Source organism: Phaenicophaeus curvirostris, chromosome 5, assembly GCF_032191515.1.
Source record: "Phaenicophaeus curvirostris isolate KB17595 chromosome 5, BPBGC_Pcur_1.0, whole genome shotgun sequence".
Classification (NCBI taxonomy): Eukaryota; Metazoa; Chordata; class Aves; order Cuculiformes; family Cuculidae; genus Phaenicophaeus; species Phaenicophaeus curvirostris.
The window spans coordinates 62850962-62870143 of record NC_091396.1 but is presented as its reverse complement, the minus strand read 5'-3'; the positions used below and the strand labels follow the sequence as shown (position 1 = coordinate 62870143).

At 41.7% G+C, this 19182-nt stretch overlaps 1 protein-coding gene across 1 annotated transcript in view; it reads right to left on the bottom strand.

Annotated features, from left to right (window-relative positions):
• Positions 1-19182, bottom strand: part of MNAT1 (MNAT1 component of CDK activating kinase) — a 132898-nt gene that overhangs the window by 29422 nt on the left and 84294 nt on the right. Inside the window, exon 7 of the mRNA XM_069856906.1 lies at positions 11684-11805. Coding sequence (XP_069713007.1) covers positions 11684-11805 — 122 coding nt within the window. The remainder of the gene's footprint in view (positions 1-11683; positions 11806-19182) is intronic.

Below are 19182 nucleotides of genomic sequence, written 5' to 3'. Positions count from 1 at the left end.
ACTCGGTATCTGTGAGACGTTTCATTCCAAAATTAACCGTGCGCTGAACAGTAGAGTCTTTATGCTTCCAAGTTTTGTGACGGTCTCAGAGCACAAACCTCTTATCTCTCATTTCTGGAATACTTGTTGACAATTAACAGAATCAATGACCACAGAACACAAAGTCTGCCCAATCCATCAGGGCCTAAATCTGAAAACAGAGGAGGAGAGAGGGAACCTTCTAATGACAGGAAGGAGAGAAGAGGTGTAGATTTTTCTTGGCTTTGTTCATGAGCATTTCCTTATGAATTCTGGAAGGGAGTCAGGAAATAAAGATAGCAGCCAGAACTCACCTTCTGTATCTTTTTAAGGGAGAACTAGAGAAATGCAGCAGTAGCAAATAAAGTAAAAACACAAGTAACATCCTCTATGGACAGCAGATGCTACTCCAGTACACACAGGTGGCGTAAAACCAAGGTACAGAGGTTGCTTGTGAATTTCTCAGCAAATATTAAAGACATTAGTATGCTGATATCTGTATTTTTTCCAAAGTTGACTGTAAATTTAAAGCAGAGGAGAACAGAGGAGCAGTAAGACTCCCCAGTTTGAGGGGAAGAATGTAGAGATGGAGAAACTACCAGTTATGTTGTATCTCAGTTAATGTCAACAGACTCCAGAGAAGAGAGGAGAGCACCTGTACAGGAGCCAGGACCACAGCATCTTTTCTGTCTTACCAGTAAAGCTCATCTGACTCTGTCACGAGATAGCAGAGGTGCCTCGACAGATGCCAAGAGGACTCAGGCCAGTAATAACAAAGACACAGGACCTCCTATTTCTACTGGGTTCACCCTCTTCTCCTCTCTCCTCACCACAGGTACGTTCGTTGCTACTATCCAGCTTATGAGGACAGACAAGAAGGAAAGAAAAGAAAAGAGACATCTCATTTTCAACAGATGAAGGCAATCCTCTGCTCTGTGGTTACACAGAGAAATAGTGCAGAACAAGCGAGCAACCCCTGACTGCTATCAGGAGGCGTTATGATCATAGAGAACGTGCTCACCTTGGAAGAAACACCACTTCCCATCACGACAGCAGCTGACTGGATCCCTAAGCAAAAAAACTATCCCCACAATGAATCTGGATTGACGGGTCATTGAAAAGAGTGAATAAAATATAGAAAAACACAACCACTTCCAGTACAAAAGTAACCAAGCATGTAGCAAGTGCATTACATCAACTTAAATAATAAATCTAACCCGCTAATATTTTCAACACCTCACTTTGTTCTCACGTGCTTTTCAATTACTCTAACACTATTTTTAAACAAATCTTTTCGCTGAAGAAAACACCAATACATCAAAACTATTTTTTAAACTAATGAGTTTCCTCTTTCAAAAAGCAATTATTTTAAGTACTAAAAAGGTTTCCAAGGCACCGTGCACTTCCAAATGACAAATATCAGCAATAGCTGGATTTAAAACAAACTGAAAGCCCCACATCAGCAGTGTTTGACTCAAGGAAAAACACTAAATACTTTCAAGCAGAAGAACTGAAAAAGTTATTCTTAAAGAAAAAAGTATGCACGCACACCTGCTGTTCTATCCATCTAAGCAGGAAACCATTTCACTGCTGCATCATAAGTAGAAGAAAAGTGCTTATTAAAACATTAATCACAGTCCATTATATTCGTGACTCCACGCCAGAAGTTCCCATTACATCACTGAAAATATCTATTAACCAAAACCTGATTCTGACAAGTTACAGAAGTGTAGTGTTTAGGATTTAGTAATGTAAAAGTCAGTTTTAGAAGAACAGTTACACAATTGATTTTGCAGTGGCAAGCAAGTATAATTAATTGTTTTTGTGACATTTATTACTGCAATGGGGTTGATTTAACTGGTGTTTCTACTGTAAAATTATTCAAAAATTATTTCAAACTTCATCTACTTTTATTAAACACATTTATTGTGAAGGTATTTAATACCTGGGGCTGGCTAAAGAGTTTTAAAACGTGCTGGATATACCAGTACATGTAAAACTGTATTGTCTTGTGTAAATATGGGCCTTGTTTAGAGCTACGGCTGACAGGAAATTATGCCAAATGAAAACCATCTCCCCCCTTCTCCTCTCTCGCTGAAAAGGATTTATGTTTTTACATTTAATACCAGTTAAAGAAACAAAAATATGGTGGCGTTACCTTCGAGCACAAGCAATAGTTCATCTGTGAAGTTCGGTTATGTTCAAATCCTCATTTTGTTATTAGAAACGTAGCCTGACTCGAATGCCTCCATTTGGAGGAGAGAAATGAACAACTCAATTCTTTCTGGACGTCTGGCACTACACAGCTTGTTTACCTAGAACAGTTTTCAACCAACTATTACCAAGGCTTTAAAGCCAAAGCCAGGAAAATCAGTTCCTAAACATGTGTCTACATAATCTCCAGCCAACCAACTTAATTGCAGGTTCTTCCCTCAACCCTCCATAAGCAGCCCCACTCGCAAAAAATCAAAGCCATATAGCATGACATGAAACACGTTATGTCCCTAACCCAAGAGAGAAGAGGAAAAGGGATAATCTCCAACAGGCTGAATTAATAATCGCCTCTGTAGCTGTATCTTTAGTGCCACCAATCTTCACAAGACCGCTGTCCTTTCAAGGGTCAGTGCTCCCTTCCACAGCTTAGGTGGCTGCTCTGTGTGTGAAGGGACAGCTTTGCTGGTCTTGCCACGCAGCACACTGGTGGAAGCAAAGCACTGCCCAGACCACAATGCAAGCCAGGTTTGGCATCACCAGCAACCTTACCGCGGGTGCCAAGGAACCGGGTACCACCTCAATCATCTGATACAGAGGCTGATTGGAAATGAAAGCAGTGAATGCTTATAAATTACTAATATTTAGAGACATCATCGATTATACCTCCATCCTACAGGCGTTTCAGAGACTCTGAAAAGCACCTTGTGTTGCTAGTGTTCATGATGAATGAAAGGGGTCTGGAACACACAAAGCTAAGAACAGCTGTGCTTTTTGGGGTTTTGTTTGCTTGTAAAAGGCTTAGGTTCCTCTGCTGCCCCCTTGGCCCAGCATACACCAGTCTCTCACTACAAATCACATCTGAATTAATAACCTGTCCTTGAATATTTCCAGTTTCCAATATCCAGAAAACTTCACTTTTCCTTTTCTTTCTTTAAAGTAGTGACATGAGCACCAGAACTAATGCAGCCTCATTTCCCACAGCTTGGTCTTGCTGGTGCTTGTAAGCTCTGACCGAAGCTTTTCTTGGGCAGTTGGGACATCAGCACGGTGTCTCACTCCCACGCAGTTTCTCTGGTGACTAACAAGTTATAGGCTTATCATGTAGACTTCTCATCAATCCAGACACTTAAAGGGTCCTCCTCCCTATCCAACCACTCCCTCTCCATGCAGCAGGTAGGGTCTTAGTCAACACTGATATCTCTGCTGCTCCACAGAGTGACCAAAATCAGTGAAGAGATGCAAATTACTGACTCTGGCAAAAGGCACGGTCCTCTGGGATGAGATCTCTCACTGCTACCACTTAGCACGCTTCAGAGAAGCTTTAAACATCATTGACTCCTGACTGTGAGAAATACTAGCAACAAAGCTGTCTGAAGGGAGTTAAAAGAATCACGAGCAACAGCTTGAAAGGCTGCATAAAGCTTCAAGCAAGACTCTCCCATGCTTCTCTGCCATTTCAGGAAATTTGTAATTCACCTTTCTAGCCATTTGATACCTGAACAAACAATTCTCATTTGGAAGGCTGCTTTACAACTACATTTATCAGTGTTAGTCAAGAAGATGCATAATTTCTAGCTTTATTTTCCTCTTTAGGGGTCTATATTGCTGGCTGTCCCACTCTGTCTAAATATTTTCACTATACGTAACTCCCCCTTCTTGAAACAACACTGCTGAAGGGTCTAGGAAGCCTCTCTCTTTTCAGACTTCCTTCTTGCTTTTTTATTAAAAATGGATTTTTACAAAACCCCTTAAGAGGGCAAATTCAAAACAGGATGCTCCTCACCTCTGTACTTCCAGACAGACCCTCCAGAAAACCATAACAGTGTTTGAAAAGACTGCCCCAGAGCAACTTCTTGTCATGACATCACTGTTGTTCCTTACAGCCAAGCACAAAGCATGAGTGATGCTCAGATGCTGATCATGAGGAGAAGCTCTTCCTCTCAGCAGAGGTCCTCCATGAGCTCCCAAATTCTCCATGACCATCAGACAGACTTGTTCCTTGTGGCTAAAGTGTTCCTGCCTCTGTAATCCAACACACTGACCTTAAGAAAAGCATATGGAGACTCCATCCTGGGAGGAACTACAAAAGCTGAGGACACTGAGGCCCTTCTGTTGCTGAAGTGAGAGATAAGCAGGAAAGATCACTACTGCACGTGCAAAACGTATTTGTTTTCTTGTGACAACTGCACAATTCCCAATGCAATTATACATCTGGCTGAGGAGTCAGGGAGAGAGACGGAAAAAGGGCAACATGATGGAGTAGAAGAAGCAAGGGAATAAAAAAGTAAAGAAAAAGAAAACACCGAGCACAGAAACTACTGACCTCAAACTTACCACATAATTTCACAGAGGCAACAGAAGACCTAAAATTTAACGTCTACAAAAATACAATTCTCTAAGCTGACAAAGGACAAGTAAGGAGTAAAGTCTGTGGACAATGAAGTCACAGGAGAACCCTACATCAATAGCGATATCAATGCAGGGGCTGAAGGGAAGGATGAAAGCAAAGAAGGACTTTCTATAACAGATAAAAATATCTGATGGTCTGTGATAGTTCTTAAGTGGCTGGTAGCGACAAGGCATTGATTTGGTGAGACACAAAAGAGTGCAGAAGACAGGGAATTCAGTCCACACAACTGCAGGACACCTCCTGTCACATCAGAACCCATCTGCAGACAGCTCTGCCTGACACAGTTTCAGCTGCCTCCTTAGCATCATTGCCTCTACACCTGCAAAGAGCGTTCAGGGTTCATCTCCTACCCATCTTCAATAACAAAGATGATATTACCATCCTGATTTTTTTTTAAACAGGTACTACTTAATCCTGCAGAAGAGTTTGCCAGACAATTCTCCACTCCTCATATTAAGATTCTGACTTTTTCCTTCATATTATATGTATTTTAATAAATGTATGATTTAGTATTCTGCAAGCCCATGCTACAAAAAGACTATTCTGGAATAAATGGTATAATTACATTTCCTACAGTGACCTTGTAATCTCTCGAGTATTTATTCTAGACTAAACAGCCTTACTCAGCTGCCCTGTGTCTGATTGTCGATGAAAGAAGCTTGTTTGACAACTGCTTCGAGCAGAAACATATTTTTTCCATGATTGCATGAAAAAGTAAAAAAACATTACCAGACCAGTATACCGAGTAGAGGGACTCATGTTAGATCGATGAGTTAATTCTGAAGCCAAACGCCAACAAAAACAATTACTACGGACATTCTGCTGTCATGGCCAGCTTTTGAGGTTAATTTAGTGTACATATACAGCTACAGCCAACTTTGCATATAAGAAACTACATGGTGTATGCAGGCTTCCTTCTTTGTTTCTTTATATTTTTTCCATATTCTCTGCTTTTATAACCCTCCCGAGACTTTTTACAGTTACAGAACCCACACTATACCCACAGGTGGGCGGCCAGGAAGCAAAACTCCCCGTTTCATAAGCAGTCCACTTTTAATATATTCAATCGCTAATGACCTTGACAGAAGAGCTCCATGCAAAACACCATATACTACAGGGTGTCGTTTGAAACGCTCACAGACGTTTCTGCCAGAAAGCTGATTTCTTAAGCAGCAAGATTTCAGACTTTAGACTAGAGTCTGTGCTCCTTTCCTCAACTTCCATTCAGCTGGAAAGACTAGTGCTAATCTACCTCCTCTATATTAAATTTGCATCCTTCCAAAATCCTACAATGAAACGTGTAGGACACTAAAGCAACACAAGGCAGTTTCTACATGAAACCAAATTAAGACAGTTTACACACAGTTCTATTACCTTGTTCCATCCTCTCTGGAAAAGGACGGAACACTTGGCCATATTCACTATCCCAAAAAAGTGTACCCAGCTACTACTTCTACTGTCATTCATAAGATTTTATTCAATTACTCATGATAAAATGAACAAAAATTATTCACTTTAAAAGGCTGGATACAAATGGAGCTGTGTCTTCAAAGCAATAATCGCTTCTTACCTGTCAGTTCTCATTCATTAAGTGCCTGATTCAAAAGGCACTGCAGCCAACAGACACTTTTCTGCTGAGGATCAGGCCATGCAATAGGAGACACTGGGAAATTCAGACCACATGCCTTGGTAGCCAAGAGAATTCCTGCAAGAAGGAGTGCAGCCTCCAAAGCTCTCCAAAGCCAGACAAGCTTTCCTTGCTCTTCCTCAATCTTTTGACTCTGAATACTGAGTTTATGGAGAAATTATATTCTATTCAAAGGAGCAGAATGAATTCAGTGTTCAAAATCGATAGGCCAAAGCAGATCAAATAAGCCCTTCATTTGCAGCTTTTCTCCTTTCCCAGGACTGAAGAAATATCTGCATCCCATAACGACAAAGACAGCAGATGTGAAAAATCACCTGCTACAACTTTTAAAGCCCAGCAGCCTTGTCACCCATTCAAAATCAATTCTTAAGTTATTCATTTCACTGTCTCAAACCCAACACAGACACTGACAGGTTTTAGCAAAAACTAATACAACCAAAGACCTGATCAACTATGATTTCAGAAGAGTTTGGAGAGCATCCTTACTATTGCCTCACTTAAAAACTAAAATCACATTGATTGACAGGAAAGAAGTTACACGAGTCATTTCGTGATTAAGTGCCAGAACCCAACATGTGTTTCAAATTACACTACAACACTGTACAACAAAGAAATAAGCAGAAATTTTCCACTTAAAATGAAGGTTAGAAATTAAATGCTAACAAAGCTCTATCAGACATGAAATCCAACCTCCTCATCTTAATTCAAAATTTAAAATGACTGAGCTGTCCTGCACTGGGGAAAAAAGGGAACGAATTACTCCAGTTGTTCATTATAAAAAGCACAGTGGGCTAAACCATGCTCATTTTACATACAGACCTGCACAGCACTCTGATTTAGTTTCAGGACTTACCCTCAACTCGTAAGATAACATTTTGCTTAGATTTAGCTTTTAAATTATTCAAGTATATTATCCACCCCCATCAAATCAGTGTTCATCGTTGAATGTTATTTTTGATCATATTTAAACAAAACATTAATGAACTGCAGCACTCCTGATAATACATGAAATCAAGTCGATAGATCAAAGAGAAGTCACATTTTTCACTGAAGAAAAGCAAAGATTTTTGGAGCAATCATGATTTTCTATGTACATGTGTATATAGTCAGGATGTACCTCTCCAGACAAAGTTAAGTAGGAAAACACAATTGTATTTGAAGCAGCCCAGGCTTGACTTGATTACAAGGTCTACACAAAAGTTCTCTCTTAAGGCAGCAGATTTTTAAGTGGAGTGAAAACAGGAATTTTTAATCTTACTTGTAAATTTTGTGAGAAGGGCGAGAATAGGACTGAGTTAAGAGTACAACCCACTTCGCGTTACAAGAGACCGTTTCTAAACTTTCAGACATGAACTCCACACATCTTTACCCAAATGTTAATCACATAAGCAGATTTTTGATTTATAGCCGCTTTTTAAGTAGCTTATGTATGGCTCTTCCACAGCTGTAAATACGTGGTGTGAGAACGCCATGTGATCGCTCCTGCTCACTGTACATACTTACAATTAATGCTAAGAATGTCTTTACATTTTTCAGGACCTCAAACAAACTCCATTTGGACCCTCGGGGTTTTTTGCTTTTGTTTTGTTTTAGGTTTTTTTAAAATCAAAACTACACAACAAACATATATATTTAAAAGAACTGATTTCCATCCCCTTCCTGTTTTTGTCTTTCACTACTTGGCATATCAGCTTGTTATATTTTTCATTTCTTTTGTTTTGCAGTAAGAAAAACCTCTAACCACATAAATTCAGTGTGCTCAGCTAAAAGATTAGCCAAAAAGAAAAAAAAAAAAGAAAAAAAAAAGAAAAAAAAAGGCATTTTCTGTCCCTCTTGGAAAACCCTGCAGGGAAGCTTCTTCTCTTTCCCACCCACACACCTCCTCTCCCCAAAAGCCGCGGTAGGTCATGCAGCTTTGCAATGGCTTTGGCAGTTCAAGAGATTTAGACTGATTTGAACCAAAAGGTGACAATCCCCACTTTAGTCAAACTACCCCAACTTAAGTCTCTCTGGTGACAGGGCCTTTGACAAGACAGGGCTCTCTAAACACAACTCCCATCAGTAGGTTGCCTTCAACTCCACCCAGAAACCAACAATTTCCACACGCACATCACTGAACGCTTCAATAATTTAGAGTGGTGACCAAGACAGACAGACCCAGGACAGGAGGGACAGGCAGCTACAGAGCTTGCCTGGAGGGATGAGTACATTACAGGGATCCATTACCCCACTTTTCACCACACGTCTGGGAGATATTCTCATACACATCCATCTCCCTTTCCTCCTTTCAAGTCACGTTTCCATTTGACAGCTGAGATAGGCACGAGCTGGCCTTGCAGGCTGAGCACACGAAGTGACCTTTGCCAGCACCAACACGGCACATTCCATGTGTATCCGTGGGGCCAACAGCCACTAAGACTTCCTTGCAGCAACCCCACTGACGTGCAGTCAGAGAAACCTCTATCAGAGGCTGGCTCCGAGAAAGATTCGCTCTGCTTGCCAGGTTAAATACTGCTTATAAGTGACTGCAATACACGTTGCTCCCAGAAAGGCATGTAATTCAAGATTATTGCCTGTATTTTGTTATTTCTAGAAAAATCCTCCTTCATTAAAAAAATGGGGGGCCTCCCCAAAGGACACAAATCCCTACAAGTTATACCAATAGTTTGTGTTGGGAAAAAAACCACAAACCCATCTATTTCTTCATTAACCTCAGATTTCCAACACAATAGAAAGAAGTACACCTTACAGATATTAATGCTTTTCTGCAGTACATGGAAAGAAAGAAAAATCGCAGCCCCAGGAGAAACTAGGATCAAACTTCTAAAAACCACTTGAACATAAATTCCCTTTTTTGCAAGAATGTGAAATCCATACAGAAGAGCTGTGGGAGGATGCAGAATCCAGTTTATTGGACCGCACACAGGTTTTTTTGTAAAGACTAATGAGCAAATAATACAAGTCATCTTAAAAAGCAGTTTTTGTTTTTAAATATAAAAGATCCCTAACAAATGTTTTAAATGATCCCTGAAGGTTTCATCCTTTTTTGTGCTCTTTGCTGGGAACCTTCTTGCCAGCTGCCTCCTCATTAGCAGCCATTTACCAAGAAAGAAATAGCAACACTGATACTGAGACCTAATGGCAGTCTTGCAGAAGGTGAGAGGTTAAGTTCTGAATATTCAAAAAGCTCATCCTACTGAGTATCTTGAAGATAACAAACTGTACCTTGAAAGGAAAAATAAAGTATGCTACCAGAAATGAATTCAAAGTTTCCAGGTTGGCACTGCCTTTGCAATGATTCTGGCTCCAAAAACTTCAGACGATTACAGCCTACACGCTTGAGGGAACTATTTAGCAGCAATAAATAGCCAGAAACCTGCAAAATTATTAATAAGAACGTGAAAAGAGGGAGGAAAATAAATTAGGCCATTTCAGATTGAACCTGTCCTTATACAAGCCTAAATTAAGGGGACACTAGAGAACTTCAGCAGAGTAGATAACACTGTGCCCAGCTCTTCTGTCTCACCCAGGCAGCTGCATGCAGCTGTGTGAAAACCCCCAGGCAGGGATGGAGGCAGATTAGTTAAGCATTCATCATCAACAGGAAATGCGCATGAGTTCATATAAACACAAATATATAAACGAGGAGCCTTGCATGGTTTAAAGGTGTTTCAGACACCCCATGGAATAGAGCTGTACCGGCTGGGAACCTGCTGGAACCCACTGCATCGCTGTATTTGTTTTGGAGATACAAACAGCCTCAGGGCTCAGCAGAACTCTCTTGGTGGGCACCACCACCCACCCTGTGCTGCCACAGCCACTCAGCACCACTGCTGCTCTTAACTCTTTCACCACCTCCAGCATCATGCCGAACAACCCTGGCTGTTCACGCCTCGAGGAGTAAAATGACACGTGTGTCTTCAGGAAAACACCGTGAGAGTCGCTTGCAAACCCTGCTCCAAATACACTCACACGCACGTAGCGCAATATTTAAAGGATTTTGTTTTGCAAGGTGTTGGGTTTCCTTCCAAGCGGTGTCACAGGCAATCGGATGGGATGGATATGGATGCCACAGGGTTCCTGCTGGATCTGGACACCAGGACTTACCTTACAGGGGCACAGGTGAAGGGACGGGGACTGGGAATCCTCCCTGCACAAGTCATCTCTTCACCCACCCCAAGAACTTTCATTTGTGACAAGGCTTATGGCCAAGAGGGCCTCAAAGTTCCCCTCGTATTGGAGGTCTCTCACAGCTGGGCTCCATCCCAACAGGTGGTGAAGGCTGAGTCTGGCTCTGCCTGAATTTAAACTGCTAATTAATATTTGGTCTCAGAAGCTTAATATTGGACAATAAAAATTACAGGCACCAGGAAGATGTAAAAACAAAAAGAATTGAGACAACCTCAATTCCAGACGGTTTTGAATTTTCTCAAGCACCTTTAGGTTGCTTATTTACTTACAACAGTCTACCTACCTCTACTATTTTCTGGACAAGGTACCACTGCTGTACCAGTGAACTACACAGGATTCCTGTTTGGATTTCAGTGGTCTCCGAAACTGCCTACTAAAGTGTTTCTACTTTGTTCAGTACTTTGTGGCTTCAGTTTTCCCATATTGTGCAGTCAAATGTAAGCTGTTATTTTTTAAACTCTTTCTTGCCTTGCCAGTCTGCACATTCATTCTGCCACGTAACTTTCCAGCCACTGGAAGCGCTGGAGCCCTTGAAAGGTCTCCATGATGAGTTGGGCAACACTCACTATCTCAGTACCAACACATTTTCAGTGGTGTTTCAGCTATGAACGCATCTCTGGAGAGCAGATACGTCACTGTTTGACATCCCAGTCTCCGTCATCCAGGCACAGCAGGCTCCCAAATTCCCTTCCAAACACGGCTGCACACCGCAATGCCGCCAAGCTACTGGACCAACCCTGTATTACATTTTTTGACAAAGTTAAGCTCTGTGCTTCGTTTCTCACAAATGCAGTTTGACTGTAGACAGCAGTCAACAAGTAAATCTACCCTTTTTGCATGGCAAACAGCCCAACTTCAATATTTTTACTGGCTTACAGCTGGGTAAATTAAGCCCCAGGTTTTTATTTATTTATTTTTTAATACCGTGCAACTGAAAATGAACAGTTACTTCACTATGACTGCCAAGGACAACCTTAAAAACACTAATGCAATCCAGTCCAGCTCTCTATAGATCTATAAAGACTAGAGGACCAAAAATTTCAGCTTATCCACCCAAACAAAATGTTAGTTGGGCAGGAAGTCTAATATTTCGTTAAGGTCCTTGAAAAAAGAAAAATAACTACATGCTGGCACACTGAAGATGGTAACAGCCCCAGCTATAATGCCATGAAATGGGAATTAAAACTTGCTGTGTTACTTACCCCAGCCTTCCCAATGTTTCAGGCTCTGGAACTTGTGGTCCATGTGTCTCCACTTCCAGAGGCTGATACTCATACAAGGCTTCCTCCAGCTTTTGAATGGGAGCTAGTGAAATATGCTGACCCTGTTAAAAAAAAACACAGTAAAACTTTTCTACATACTAGGTCAAGGTTTTGTTTTGACTTTTTAAAAACACAATCCAAGAACTAGCTTATACCATTAACCTAGCCCCAACAAAGATCACTCCATTAAGAACATACTGTCTATTATATCACTCATTTCTTCACGATCTACATTTTTTACTGGAATGTACAGTTTGGAAGCAATGTTTCATTAGGTACAACTGTTTGGAGAAGGTAGGAAGGAAAGGGAAAAGTTTTATTGAGCCAGGTTTACTGTCAGAGAGCGCAGCTGCTTCCAGCGTCACTAGTAAAATAATTATTAGGCAAAAACAATGTTTATCAGAAGTAATATCAAACAAATGTCTCTGAGCAAGCCTATTTGATTCTGTAATCAATGGTTTCCTGAAAGACCTAATTAGAAAGGGAAGCCGCCTTCATTTCTCTCTGCAGGCTTTGTAAGCTCACATATATAACGGCTCTCAAGGTAGACTTTTACGGTACAGTACAATTAATTCATTCAGCAAATTCCCACTTGTTTCATAACTAAAAATATAGAAACACACAAACATAAAATTTTCATTCCAGATGGTACTTTTGCAAGCCCTTCAGACCGCTGAGAAACAGCTCGACATTCCCCACACTCCCCCCAAGTCCCTATCACTCTGAGCTCTCACAAAACAGGAGACTTGTAGCTGGGAAGGAGAGGTCAGGAGGATATGAGATAGAGCCAAAGTTAACAGATGTTGCTGCGTGACACGCTACACTGATTTGTTGATCTTTCACACAGTTTCAAATTTTCTACTGTATTCTATGGCGCTCACAAAAATTAGCAGCAGCAGCAAAAAAGACAGAGCGCTCTGAGCTCCCCGAAAACTGCCTGGCTTCCCCTGTAGAAACTGAGCTTCACATCTGCAAAACGCAGGAATTTAGGAAAGTTGTAGTATTGTTTTTGTAAACGTTTTGTCTGCAACAGGAGATCGGAAGCTTTCCACGGTGTAATGTTGTGGATAACTCCAACTCCCACCAGTGATCACTTACTGAGCTTCGCTACCCTGGGGCCACTCGTGCATCTACTCCCTCGAGCGGAAACAAACAGCTCCTAATGTGAGACACTGGGTTAAAATTAACTAAAGAAGGAAGAGGGAAAAGTCAGTAGAAGGGGAAAACTGCTAATTAAATTCATGGCTGAGGACACTGACCATTCCAGATTTGGAGCACAGATATTTTTGTTTAGAGAGTTGCCAAAAACAGCTAAGAAAATGGAAGACCTAAGTCCTTGAGAAGTACTATCGTGGATCGAGGCCGATCTCTATGGAAATACCAGTGGATGAAGGTTTCCACGGAAATGGCCCTGTGCCTGTGATGAAAATGGATAGTTCTGGCCTTCTCTGTCCCACCCAGGAGACTGGCAGGGCTGCTGCTAACACTGCTTTGTGACTGGGTCGTGAAGGTAAAATGTGGTGAAGAAAGTTCTCAAGTCAGCCGTGAGTTGCTCCGACTTTCCTCGTCAGCATCTCAATCTTTCTGTGCCACTAACTATTGCTTATACGTGAAAACCAGGCAACCATGCATTTGAAAACAAAACAATAGGAAAAGAAAGGTTAAAAAATTCAGCTTTGATGCTCCTTGAGTATATTTTAAGATACAAACGCAGGGTGTTTTTAACATTCCTAGAAGTTGTCAATTTAAAATCTATTCCAGTTCAGGAAAATATTTACTTTGTAATGACACTCATGTGGGTATGTTAAACCCATTGCAAGAGATTAATGTTTAATTAAGACTTTTAAAATTTCTAACAATATTTGCATCTCTAATCAAACTGAAAAGAGGGACATCTCAGCATTTTACACATGTAAATGCTCATCTGGTGAGTGCAAAATCTCAGTCTTTCCAAATCCAGAGCAATTTTGTTCCAGCTGTAGAAAAGAAAATTCAGTTTCAGGCAAAGATCAAAACCATGATAAATATTTTGGGAAATTACTTGTGTGTGGAAAAAGGGAGCAGCTCAGATTGCAGGAGCCACATCTCTGGAGGGCATCACCAGAACAGCTGCTCGCTGTTAGTGGAGTTGCCACTGGTGCATTCCTAACACTTTTTAACAAGACCGACTTCTGCCAATGTTAGCCAAGAGACATGGGAAGACAAATGGACCAGGCTCCTCAAAAGCCTTTTTTTCAAAAGCACCATTTATGCTGCTACAGATGCCCATCTCTTGGAACTCCTAGGAGGACAGGATGAAAATGTTTCATTTGTCTTCCTCTCTTGGTGGGGTTTCCAAGGTGCCAGAGGCCAGAAGGGATTATGATGGTCATTTACTCTCAGACGACCAACCAGTAACTTCAAGGGAGCTGCTTACAGATGGCAGGGAGGATCACAGGTCACCAGTGAACACATCATAGGGAAGCCACCAAACCACACCAGGGCCTTTCTGCAAAGTGTGGTATTGCAAAACAATGCACTGTGGTGGCCCAGAGAGAAGTAGAACACCTTAAGAGGAGCAGCACATCAAAACTGTCCATCCCTGAACTGGTCTGCCCTCACACCAAGCATCAACCAGGACATCTGGTGTTTCTAGGACAGCCAAAGCACTTTGAGAGGCATCCAATCTAGACTTAAAGATTTCAGGTCACAAAGGTCCAGACACATCCTCTGAGTGAGTTGCTCCAATAGTCAACTATCTTCACCATTAAATACTGGCAGCTCATTTCTGGTTCATTAAGCTCAGATTCAAAGCACTGTCTCACTCCTACACTTTCCTCACCTACATTTTGCGAGTGTTAAGAACCAGTACGTACTTTAGCATGAGAAAACAACTGCATTGGTTTGCACCCAGCCAGAAGATCTGCACCTCAAGGAGACTGTGCAGCTGTGTGACAGCTCAGTTGTTTTCATTCCTCAAAATCACAACTTCAGTTAATGGGCTTTGGCAACATGGATTACACTGCATTCAGCAAGGAGACACGCCCCCACGGCCGGCTGTTGTTACTGTCCTATAGCTTCAGGTAAAGCCTTTTTCCTATAAATAGGATTTTAGTCTGTCTTAATTCGGGAAAGGGTTAAATGGAAGCATAAGTTACAACATACACTCGCACCTGAAAGAGGCCGAAGGGTGGTCAAGCCCGGAACTACATCAGCTCTGTAGCAGTTTGGATAGGAACAGGCTGCATTGACACTGCTGACTCCTTGCAGGGCACGTACAGGCTCCTGAGCTCATGGGCTTCCCACTTGTTTAGCACTGCATGGATTACAGCGTGGACACCACACTGGGTATGGGACAGATCGGTGCAAAAAGGCTGGGACAGAAACCTATGAAAACTTACCAGTGAAAGGTGCTTCCTTTCCTAATTCCACTGATGTTGGGGCAAGGGGCATTTACAAAAAACCTTGAAGTTAGAAGGCTCAATTTGACAAATATCATCTCTGTTAACACCCATTTGACCAGCAGTACCTCAGTTTTGTCTCTGCCCCGAGTGGTCCCTAGTCATTTCATAAAAGACTGGTATAAAAGGGAAGCTGTTGTGTAACTTCAGAGACATCGCAAGAGACAATAACTCTTACTTAGGACTTACACAGCACTTTTGCAGATCCAAAAAACATTTCACAGCTATGAGGTAAGATTTTTAAATTTCCTGTATTCCACCTAGACCGCTTTGCCTCTTTCCAGCATTAGGAATCATTCATCAGCACACTAAAACCAAAACGAAGGCAGAGGGTCCAAGATCCTGCTTTTGCATTGTTTTCTCCTGACCAACCTAGGGTCTGACGTTGTGGTCACGGGTAAGTATTTCTAATTCCCCTTGGATGCTGTAATGTTTGTGTAAAAGAAGCTGACAGTATCCAAATGGAGATAGAAAAGGCTTCCAAGAACACAGACAACAGATTTTCCTGCCTCCCCGCCTTCCGAGTTTTTTCTTCAGGATTATTTTAGGCACCGTAGCTGTCTATTACACTTTGGAATGTATGGAGCCACAAAACACGCTGCTAATTAGAAGGCAGGCATTTGCTTATCCTTATGACTTTGTTTATGTAAAAGACTGCACAGCAATGGATTTGTGAGCAACTGACTTTCCATTCATGTACTGCATGGTTTTAGAGGAGAGAAATACAGGATTAAATTGGGAAGGGGAGGGGCGGTAAGTAAGGTCTTTGCATTACAATAAGACTGACTGGCAGATTCACTTTTCACTATCTGTTATGTACTATTTGAGACAACTCTCAGTTTAAAAAATAAGAAACAAAAGCAGCAATTTTTGTTTTGGACAGTGATATAACATGGCATTAAGAAAAATAAAACAGCCCAAGGATTATATCAGAGAAGAGCTGCCCTCACAGTGACAAAGAGCACTTTGAACCAAAAACCAGTGTCCTTTTAGGAAAAGTCATAGCTATTGGATCATCAAAATTACAGTTTATCAGTACACTTCTCATAGGGGTAGAGGAGGGACTCTTGGCAAACACCAGGTAATGCTGTTAGCAGAAAGAGGTTATTTTAGCACACGAAGTCCAGAAATATCAGCTCAAGGTGCAGCGTCCACAGTTCTTCCCATCCTGACATCTATCTCTTTCCCTGTCTCCAAAACAACATTGCTTTCCTCCACCTCCTTCCCTCAGCAGCAAAAAGAAACAACTGACAATCTTCTCAGACATCTCTCCAGTGTCAGGGAGGAGGAGAAAGGAGACTGACACCAAAAATTCACTACTAGGAGAAAGAAGAGGAACAGCTATGCCACAAAAACATCCCCAGGCAAGAGACAGAAGCCAGAGATTGGGGTCATCAAAACCTGTCCAGACAAAGCATGTTTCTGTACTGGAAGCGGCTGGACTAGATGATGGAGCCAATCTTCTTGCTTTTTTGTTTTCTCTCTGCTCAGGAACTTACTCGGATCTCCTCTCACCACACCACCAGAACACAGCACACATCAGATAACAGAAATAGCAATATTTATGCGCTAAGTCTCATTAAGTCAGTTTGCAGCAATGTTATTTTTATTTAACTCGCTTCACCATCAGGTCGCCCTCCCCAGCCTGGAGGTAGGAGCACACAGCCAGTTGAAAAGAAACTGAGCCCCGCGGGACGCCAGGACATGACGCTGCTAAAACACATCCTGAGCAGCACTTCGATCGGATGCAGCACGACAGAAAGGTTCACAAAGACACCATCATCTGAGTGTGTAATTATCAAAATGCTTCCAAGTGAGTGTTAAAACAAAAATATGAATACCTTGAATTTTTCAGTATAAGCAGTCTTAGGAAATTATTTTACTGCTAAGCTCGCAACAGAATTCAGGTTTTGGAATGATTTCATGTTAACAGAATTTCTTACAGAACAATATTGATACAAATATTTCGGGCAAAGCCAAAAGCTGGTTGGGTTTGGGTGTTTTTTTCCTCTTTTCCACCCTCCCAAGTCACTACAAGCCCATGTCAGCAATGCTAATGTGGCTTTCTGATTCTGATTAACTACTTACTTTGACTACAGTAATACTGAGGAAAAGGAGAATGAAACTGATAGATTTGGAGGGCTCAGTTAATATTATTTTAACCTTTACTCTCCCTGTCTTCCACAGCTTTTTTAAATAAACACAAAGAATGTCAAACTGAAATGCGTAATTCCACTCCTTAACCTAAAATTCCTATGCCAGTGAGGCTTTTCCAAAGACCTAAATATCTGAAACCAACTACTCTTTCTTCTGCTATGGAAAACCAACAATAAATCTGCTTTCTTTACTTAATTAAGGAAAGTGCCATGGGGATACCTCAGTAGCAAAATAGAATGAGGACAAATGATATGTAAGAAACAAACAAAATCAAGTTATCCTGTCGATCTCAAAACCAGAATCTGGCCACAGGACAAGAGATCTAAGAGTGATGCATACCTCCTGCTCTCTGGGGCAGATGATTACAGATGCCTGCTAACAACCTGACTAAATTAAGACTCTTTTCCCCCCTCCACAGTAATTTCATTTGAGTTTTGAATGCCAAAACAAGGTTTAAAAGATGTGCTTTCTTCAATGACAAAAATACAGCAAGAGATCAACAGCACCGAAGCAGCTGTGAACAAAGACACACAGATGAGATTTTTTTACACAAAAACAGGTACCTGAGAAAGGAACCACAGAGTGACATGGGCTAAACCACACCCACAGTTCTCCTTGGCTCCAAAATTCTCCCTTACAACTTTCTGACAAAAGTAATTACCTGACCAGACTTATCTTTAAGCTCCTGCCCAAAAGCCCCATTTCTGTAATCTCTCAAAAGAAAGCCCGTGTCCATCTAACATGCCAACATACAATTCTTCTGAGTCAGCACCAGTACCCGGAATTAGTGGCTACTCTTTTCACAGAAAAGCCTAGTGCCTTTCTTCACATCAGTGGATCGCGGCGCCCGTGCGGTGCTGCCCTCTCCAGCGCTGGCTGCTGGAGCCCTGCTAGGATTCAGGAGATAGTCTGGATGTTTGCTGCAACGAGTCACTTGCTTGTTTTCAGTGGAGCCCCCAGAGTTCTGAAAAGAACTGCCAAGCTTTCCTGAAAATCTCCGATACTGTTCAAAGAAGAGTCCAGTACACAAGACAGCACTCTTTTCTGAAATGAAGAATTAAAACAACATTATATTTTCACATACCAAGTAAGCCCACACATCACCCTCCTGGTTTTCAGGACCTGTTTCTCAATCTTTCTCCCAACTCGGTCTCAGTTCCTCAGCGTTTACTCGCTTTTGTGCCATCCAGTGCACCATAAGCAGAAGTCCAACTGCTTCTGCGCCTTTTGCTCTGGTTCCCAGGACCTCTACAACCTGCACATGATATCTGTTTGGCCACTTCCAGCTCGATTCAAGAGCCGTGCCATGAACTGGCCGTGTGGTATTTGGACACCCTGGGAGTGCCAACTGCATTTGCAAACCTCCCTATCAGCTCACACATTCTTCTTCCTACTGTGGCTTTCACAAGGCTCAACAGGGCCCTTCTCAGGGTATAAATCCCAGGTTCTTCCCACTTTTCAGAGACAACATTTCACTACAGGTGACTCAAAGCCCACATTCTGTTTTTTGTTACGCCACTTCCCAATGCGCTATGTTAGTAACGCAGCATTAAGCAGAATTAAGCAAACTTCTGTTGCATCTCTACCATCAGACTTCTGGAGCCTGGATCATTTTGATTTGGCTATCAACAAAGCACAAGCCTCGCAGCAGCCAGTCTAATTACTGGATTAAAGGCTTTGATACAATATTGTTTTAAATATCCACATTAAGGGCCTAGTTTTTCAAGGGATGTGAAGCAGAAATCTATTTGACAAATGCCACTTTGTGTATCACGATAACATTGAGCGAGGGATGGACACAGCAGCAGAGGCCAGAAAACAGCAATAGTTGAACATCGTTAA